The 9,124-nt window shown below is 38.7% G+C and overlaps 1 protein-coding gene across 1 annotated transcript in view; it reads left to right on the top strand.

The window, feature by feature from the left end:
* The first annotated feature begins 5,564 nt into the window (after window positions 1–5,564).
* The window catches only part of LOC128998941 (mothers against decapentaplegic homolog 6), a 35,429-nt gene continuing 31,869 nt past the window's right edge, over window positions 5,565–9,124 (top strand). The window contains exon 1 of the mRNA XM_054425297.1: window positions 5,565–5,709. Coding sequence (XP_054281272.1) covers window positions 5,565–5,709 — 145 coding nt within the window. The remainder of the gene's footprint in view (window positions 5,710–9,124) is intronic.

Raw genomic sequence — 9,124 nt, 5'->3', positions numbered from 1 at the left:
GACTATTCCAAGAAAAAAATACATCTTCTGTAGTATAAGCTCTGGATCCTCTTAACAATAAACAAACCATATTAAGCCTACCTAATAGGATCCAATCCGATTTTAAGTGAACCATGTATGAATTAAACAAACTAAAACTTGATTCGAAGAGCCTTATTAAAAACCATTAGGCCTAACTAAAAATTAAAGACTAAACTTTGAGCAACACAAGGAATAAAACGACAAATAATCATTCTTTATATCTATTACTAAAAAATACCCAAATATTCGTTCGGGCTGATTAGAATATTACGTTATGATAACTGAGGTCCACTTGTATCGTCAGTCGTCACATTATTAAACATATTAAGCTGCATTTTTAAATAATAAATGAAAAGCTGATACGAAGGTTAAAGCCGACTTTGTGAATAAGTTAATTACATGTATAAGCATTTACACGACCTGTATTCATCTTTCACCTCAGCTAAATCGTATAATTTATACACACTCTCGGCTGTATATGGGCTTAGGCGTGCGAGCTTTTTTTCTATTGAGAAGGCTCTCTGTATACGAGCCTTAGCAATTAAGCCTTACCGTAAAGGCCCTTCCTGGGTACAAGGGCTTCCTTCATTGGCAGGCAGTTAATTCCCCTTATCGCAGCCTCAATAGAACCATTCACAGTTGACCAGAGCCCGGTACTGTCTCATAACATGTCTAATTTCATCTCCGTCTAGACCCCGAATAAATGGTTTTACATTTGTCGAGCAAGGGGCTCAAGATTGGACACATATTTACATTCGGCTTTTAGCCTCAGCTTGTCTGATATGTGTGGCCGTACACTAGTGTTCAGTCACATTGGGTGTACTTGTGTATGTATAGGGCCTACTACACTGTTTAATACATTTAATTTACGGCGCGGTTTGCTCTTGACAAAACCATTGCAACAAGTTTGGTTGGGTTGGCGGTTCACAGTGGTTTTGATATTAATTCAATGAGCTTAAAATCCCTTGCATTACAAAGTTTTTTTTACATTTCGCAAGTTAAATATACGTGTGGCACTTTTAAGGTTTATGGCTTTGTAATTATTGTTGAGTATTTGTAATCGCATGTCAGTGCAATAAATACTATCGGTCTATATTATTCGTGCTCCAAATTGTTATATTTATTTTGTCACTCTCCTTTACATTTAGAGACGAGAATGTTCATACAGAGTTAAAAAAGCACAATACTACTTACCCCTTTTAAATTTTAATTACAAGTTTTCATCTTTGTAAAATTGCGACTGAGTTTTACAAAAAATGAGCCGCCAAAAGACTGTCCCCAGACAACTACCCCCCAAGTAGGTTCCTACATCATGTTGACGTCAAAGATCGTGGGGCAGTCACGTACACTCAAGTTTCGTTGTCAAACTGTTCTAAAACTAACCTAAACCTAACCAACCAAAACTTGCTGTAACATTTTGAAATTCTGTTTGATATTCCCCACATGCTTTTTATATTTTCAAACTGAATTACTCGAATGAAAATTAAATTACATAGCATCACATTTTTTTATGGGGGGGGGGGTATCCCGCAAAAAGACAAAGAGTCGTGGTACAAATCAATGATATATGACTATTTCCTGGATCAATTTAGGTCCATAAATATCGATGTATTCTCAGTATTTTCGTAAAAATTTTCGAAAATGTCTTGCAACTTATTAAAAAATAATATGCGTATTTACTAATTTTATCTCTTCTAAACTTAAATAAATCATCAAAAATAACATGTTACACTAGAAGCACTTACTAAACTAACCACCGTTTAGAAATTGCTCTCCTTTCCTAAGTTAATGACGATGCTTATATTTTTTTATTCTTGGTTATTGGTTTCAGACCAAACATACAATTTGTTACGACTCAGCACTCCTCTGAAATATAACTCGACTGCGTTCCTTTCAAAAGATAAGGGTTGTCGTGATATGTACCGAGTCTTGTGACGATGGCACTTTCTTTACACTTGTTGTTGGTTTTGTTATCAATGATGAGTGTGGGCAGTGGCAGGAAAGGGTGAAGGTGACTGTAGTGGCTACAGTGTACAGTGAGTGGCGCCTGCCGGTCGTCTCGCCTTGTACTGGTGTGGCAGTGGCAGGGAAGGTGAAGGTGACTGTAGTAGGGCTACATTGTACAGTGAGTGGCGCCTGCCGGTCGTCTCGCCTAGTGCTGGTGTGGCAGTGGCAGGGAAGGTGAAGGTGACTGTAGTGGCTACAGTGTACAGTGAGTGGCGCCTGCCGGTCGTCTCGCCTAGTGCTGGTGTGGCAGTGGCAGGGAAGGTGAAGGTGACTGTAGTGGCTACAGTGTACAGTGAGTGGCGCCTGGCCGGTCGTCTCGCCTAGTGCTGGTGTGGCAGTGGCAGGGAAGGTGAAGGTGACTGTAGTGGCTACAGTGTACAGTGAGTGGCGCCTGCCGGTCGTCTCGCCTAGTGCTGGTGTGGCAGTGGCAGGGAAGGTGAAGGTGACTGTAGTGGCTTACAGTGTACAGTGAGTGGCGCCTGCCGGTCGTCTCGCCTAGTGCTGGTGTGGCAGTGGCAGGGAAGGTGAAGGTGACTGTAGTGGCTACAGTGTACAGTGAGTGGCGCCTGCCGGTCGTCTCGCCTAGTGCTGGTGTGGCAGTGGCAGGGAAGGGTGAAGGTGACTGTAGTGGCTACAGTGTACAGTGAGTGGCGCCTGCCGGTCGTCTCGCCTAGTGCTGGTGTGGCAGTGGCAGGGAAGGTGAAGGTGACTGTAGTGGCTACAGTGTACAGTGAGTGGCGCCCTGCCGGTCGTCTCGCCTAGTGCTGGTGTGGCAGTGGCAGGGAAGGTGAAGGTTGACTGTAGTGGCTACAGTGTACAGTGAGTGGCGCCTGCCGGTCGTCTCGCCTAGAGCTGGTGTGGCAGTGGCAGGGGAAGGTGAAGGTGACTGTAGTGGCTACAGTGTACAGTGAGTGGCGCCTGCCGGTCGTCTCGCCTAGTACTTGGTGTGGCAGTGGCAGGGAAGGTGAAGGTGACTGTAGTGGCTACAGTGTACAGTGAGTGGCGCCTGCCGGTCGTCTCGCCTTGTGCTGGTGCTGGCTACACCGTCAGTGGAGGCCGAGGCAAGGCCTGTGTCTAGTCTACACACTCTTCTATATCAATTATTTTCTAAACTCCCTCTTTAACTTTTTTTTCAACGACACGCTAAAATAGTTGGTAACATAACATCAAAATTTAAATTACTGTCCAAACCTGCCTGTTAACAATTTTGTCAAAGATACAAACATTTACACATACTTACATCTAAAAGGGGCATAAATTCACTGTATTGATGAAAAAAATACTTTCTGCGGGCAGATTATATGGCAAATTTCGTTTTTATATTTTTTCAAAGATGATACATTGTTGCAACACATACTGTTAATACTGTTCAATGAAATGGAGACCATACATAGTAGGTATTTTAAGCCAAGTATGAATGGAGATGAGTGTAGGATGAGTGGCGCGATCTTGTAGTCTTGTAGTGACTAAGGCCGACATTCCTTAGACACAGCTGTTAATTAATAGCCCATACAGCTAATGGCAACTAAGGGACCTACAGTTTATAGTGGAATTCATAGTTTGGAATGTACAAACTTTACGTTATTTACACTGAATAGGGACAATAAATTTCCTGTATTGCTAAAAAAATTCTTTCTGCGGACAGATATGGCAAACTTCGGTAGGCCTAATATATTTTTTACAATATGATACATTGTTGTAAAAAATAGTTTAGGAATTGTTTTCGTGGAAAGTAATGTTAACGCTCATAAGCTAATGTGAATTTTGTATTCTACTTTTACGTGTTTTGACCCGATTCAAAATTGGTAAATATAACGATTTTCCCTTATCGCGAATTTCCCTATAAGGAAGAAGGTATTACCTTAGGCGGCACGGAAATACCTAGAAGCTTTTCTCCCAGTTCAAAGTAGTGAATTGCACGGTTTAACTCAATTGCATCTCAAGTACGGTTTGTTCTACAATTTAAGCTGAGTTCGATGATGGCTCATTGAATCTGTGATTAAACTGTCTACAAATACTACATATAACGTTGACATGATCTTACCGTTACAGTTTTAGCTATGACTATCTTAAGTCTACTATTTTCTCCATGAAGTTACGAAACCTTTACTCTTTACACTGTCACATTGGATTTCAAGCTGAAGTTATTCCTGGGTGCGAGAAATTTGAAGATATCAGACTTTACCTATGCTGTGACTACTTGTTAGATATTCGAAGTACTGTATGTGCTGGTAGGTGTAGGTGTTGACGATGTTTTGGCTGGCTGGTATTGTCTGTAGGCGTACATTAGCAGCCCGGACTGGTGGCGCCATCTAGCTCTGACAAACAATTATACGGGCGCCTACCACTATCACAGTCGCCACTCTCCATCCCTACACACCAACACCAGTATTCTAGAAACTTATTTTTATCTAGACATTTTAACACGTCACTTGTCGTGAGTGATCGATCGATTGTCCATTCTCGACTTGAAGATTTTACGGACGCCTTACGTTTTTACTTGACTTTTAGATTGCCAATTTCAATTTACGAGGCTACTTCAATTCATTTTTTAAATATTTGTTGCGGATATTTAGTTTTTTTGTTAGATATTACTGGCGTTTTCGATGTAAAAGAAACACTGGCTAGGATATATCTCAGCAAATATATGTGTAATCCGTATAGGTATTGACTATGCTATAGTGACAATTTAGTCTTAAGCCGCGTTTACACCAAAGTCTTCCACTGAGTTTTCCACTAGTTTGCGGTAACAAGTTGCTTTTCTACAAAATACCAGGACTAAAAACATACAACAGCGACTTTTTCTGTCCTCCACTAGTTGAGAACCAAGTTTTCCACTAAATTTTGGTTTCCCACGGAGAGTTGGTAAAGAACAAAGAAAGTTTACAACAAAAAGTGGAAGACTAGTTGCTACACGCTTTGCGCAAGCAACTTGTGGAAAACTAGTGGAGATCTGTTCCCCCCGCACCCCTCTACGCACTCCGGGTGTGACGTCGGGCGATAGTCAATCTTTGGCAACAAGTTTTCCTTTGAGAGAAACTTTTGGTTTTATACAAAAATCTTCCACTAGTTCCTCAAATTTGTTCAGAGCAGCATTTAGTTGTAAACTTTAAGTTGTAAAGGAACTTTTGGTTGTCAACTTTGGTGTAAACGCGGCTTTAGGACGACTTTATAACTTTTACACTAGTTTTGAATATGAAGTTGGTAAACAATTATGGCTACCAAACTGTCCCGTAGCTCGAGAGAGCGCATCAGCGATCAGCGCCCGGTCGGGCTAGAGACATTGTTTTGCCTCATTCAATTATGATTGGCATATTCAAATCACTCCGCGTCCCCTCGCGAGTTGTTTGAACGTCAACTGCTTACAAAAGCATTGCCAATGACTACCTAACAAAATACATTTCCCTTGATTCTAGCCGCATAAAATATAATGATTTCAAATAAATACCGTACGATAATGTCTACTATTCTGAATCAATGCCCAGAAGATCAACACGATAGTACATTGTAGTTGATGGTTTTTATTTTCACTGCTGATGCATGTTATCAACAAGAAGTGTTGTCTGCTGTTGTATTATATATCTGTTGTCTGCTGTTGTATTATATCTCTGTTGTCTGCTGTTACAGAGTCGCCACCGCCGCCGTACCAGCGGTTCGCGCGTGAGAGGCTCAAACCTGAGGGTAAGTCTATATGTTTAGTCAAACCCCATAATACCGTACTTTTACTGCTGCTCCTAATATTTTAAAGAATTGTCTAAGCTAGAGGGAAATTCATACATTAGCTCCCTCCAGCTGTAGGCCCTACATTGGTATGTACGTAGAACGAATTAAGGTACGTACATACCACTGTGTGTGTATTAAATTAAATTCAACTGAATATATTGCTTAGGCATAAAACTGCGAAATTAATGGCTTAATATTCCTTCCCATTAAATACGGAGAAACACACAAATTATAGGGTGATAACCAAAACGATTCTAAAATTGTATTTTAGCGATTAACCATTTAACATCTAAGGTGTTTATCAATTTATCTTAAACGTGTTTACCATTTGGTTACTGAGGCCTATCTGTGTTGGTTCTGAAATGAGCTATAAACTATTTAACATGAAATGTGTACAGTCTGGTATTTTAATTATCGAAACTATTTTATTAGAGCTAACTTGAACTCAATTTTGGGCAATATTTCCTATTTTGTTGCTGAGGAATCGTTAACAATTCAAAGGCAAGATTAAAAACAAAAAGCAACATTATTTGATTGATAGAATACATTTTGAACTTGTCAACCTCGTTGGTTCCAAAATAAGTTTATAGTCAAGGTAAACTCATCTAGGAGATATTTCGGACATGTTCCATTGCGATTAGTAAAAAGCAATGTGAAATCTGACCCCGACCTCAGACGAGAAGGTGTTTAACATCCTTACACAAGTCACATAGTACAATGCTCGTATTCCGCTATTATTTGCTCTCAATGCTGGTTTATTGGGCAAGTTCAGACTAGGCTAGTGGTCGACTAGTGTGGGGTAGCCCTACAACCCCCCCCCCTCGACAGGTGTCTAGGCAGGTGGCGCCTACCCGCCTATGTGGCGCCGGGCACCAGGGCAGCTGCCCACTTGAAACCGAAAGTGCAACGAGGGTCGTGCCGTGCGGGGATTAACGATAATACCGACGCAACTTGGACCGCGTTTTCATTCATTTGTTCTGAAACATTTCCAGTTGGTTTACCTGTATCAATTTCTTCCACTTAAATCTTTTCAAGGCTTTTATTTTCCATTTTTCGCTGTTTGTTAGATCTAGTAGAAATATATTTCGTTGTGAGATTTACATAATACTACCAGACAGTATTAATAAAATAATTTTTTACCTTACAATATGCTTGTTTGATGTTGGTAGGCAAATAATATATAATGCAAACATGATCACGAGTTCGTTGTTGATCTGTATTAAGACATTTTCAATATAGATTGATCGTCTGTATGGAAGAGGGTGGTGAAGAAGAAATTGCTTAACAAAACGTGGCAAAACTGGGAATGATGATTATAAACAGGTTAAACAATTTTAATTACAGTTATGCAATAGGTACAAACAAAGCACATTTCTTGAATTTGAAATTATCTCTTTAAGTTTCAACATGTTTGTTTTATTTAGACTTAGTTTAAATGTGGTTCAGTATAAAAACTAATCTTTCGACAATCTTTATAGAAGAGAAAAAAGTTAAGGCTATTTTTACGAAATTTGTATGCAGACCCTTCAATTTAGCATTTGAAACTACGTTTTCCAGCCTAAAACCATACTTTAAAGTATTCAGAGTGTTTATGCTCATTATTTAATAACAATTTTGTACTTTTTACGTTTATAGTACAATTCAATATATTTATAAGAGTAGATTTATCATTGGAATTTATTAGTTTTAAATAAAAATTACATTTTCAGTAAGTTAAAATACTGCGCGATGTGCTTTAGTAGGGCTATGGCATTTTCCGTCTCGCAAACCCTTAAATTTAACCTTGGTACTACTGTATAAGGTCTATTCACACATGTCAGTTCAGTCTCAGTTGGAACCGCAATTTCTTTTGTCCGTCAGTTAGTTTCAGTCAGTCTTTAAGTCACTGTATTTACAATAAAGTTAGAGTCAAGAACTGTTAATTAAAACACAGTATCTATAAAATTTTCATCGCCCATCTTGATGATTGTTACAAACAGTACTAAAAATATAAACACAATAACTTAAAAACAAAACGACTAATTTCTAACCTCAAACACGACCGTTAGGCGTCCGACCAATCCAAAAGTATTGATAGGAAGAAAACTAATTACGTGTCCATAATGTTATTACGAGAGTAGATTTATCATTGAAATGAATGGGTTTAGAACAGAAATTGCTTTTTCTGTAAGCCTAGCACAGAACTGTAGCGGCTTGAACGACCTCCCAATGCTCGGTCCCCTGATACTAGTACAGTACAATGCGATACATCAAAAGTAAATAATTAGTTTTATGTCAACCAGAGTTTACAATTAAGTTCCCAAGGGAGATCCCAGTAGCTAATTAATTATCTACATGTTATACTAAAAGATGAATAATACAATTTTTTGTTTTTCTTTTTCATTAAATACGCGTCAATTAATTACGAACTGAACATCTGGTGCGTTTTAGAGAAAACAATGTCGAATCTTATTTGCGATTAATTCCCAATAACAGCGAACCTTGTAGGCAACATTGCATATCAGCTGATCGGTAGAGAAAAAGAAGCATGGCAGCCGATTGATGAACTTGTCCCTGTTTTAATAATATAATTCATTGGCTATTTTTCGATAAAACTTCTGTGGCCAGTATATTCTACCTTTATAGCCAATAAAACTATAATTTTGTTCTTTTCCTTTTCCCCAAAGTAAAAACCAAACTCAACTAATACGCGTTGAAAGATACTAATTACAGTAATCGCCTTGTTTACACGGTTTGCTGACAGTATTTGGATCTATCAGAATTAGACCACTCGCAGTGTCAGCAAATATACTTCTGATATACTACACGTCAAAATCTGGCAATAATATCCTATATATTAACATGTTTGTGAAATTGCAATGTATAATTTGCCAATTGATCGGTTTTACCTAGTGTCAAAGAAGTGCGATACCGACTGATTATTCTACCAAGTAGTTTTTAAAATCTGTCCTTAAGGTTAGAGATTTTAAGGGGGCACTCCACTCAACAAACTAGGAATTTCAAAAAATCTATCAAATTTCAGTTATTTACCAAAAAGTGTTCTACAGTTCTCTCCGAACATTTAGATTTATGACATATAGTAAAAATATTTTTTATGCGGTGTTATTTTCCAAAATAAGTAAGTGCTACACTGGCACCGTTTGCCGAAAGTAAACTATCACCCCCCTACGAGGGGGTTAGCCACATTGGTAAAATTTTGCGCTAAAAGTTTTGTTTTAGGTGCACTTTTGGAGTTCCCTCCCAACAGAATTGTGTTTCCGGGGCGATTACCGAAAGTTTGATTTTTTCATATATTCAGGTACGGAAAAAGATATATCTCAAGTTCTGATATAGGCCCTACATAATACAATATTTTTTATTTTATTTTTAAGGG

The sequence above is a fragment of the Macrosteles quadrilineatus genome, unplaced genomic scaffold (assembly GCF_028750875.1).
Source record: "Macrosteles quadrilineatus isolate MER2022 unplaced genomic scaffold, UCM_ALF_1.0 Scaffold_7__1_contigs__length_78375512, whole genome shotgun sequence".
NCBI lineage: Eukaryota > Metazoa > Arthropoda > Insecta > Hemiptera > Cicadellidae > Macrosteles > Macrosteles quadrilineatus.
The sequence above is the reverse complement of the archived record's forward strand: the minus strand, read 5'-3'. Positions and strand labels throughout refer to the sequence as shown.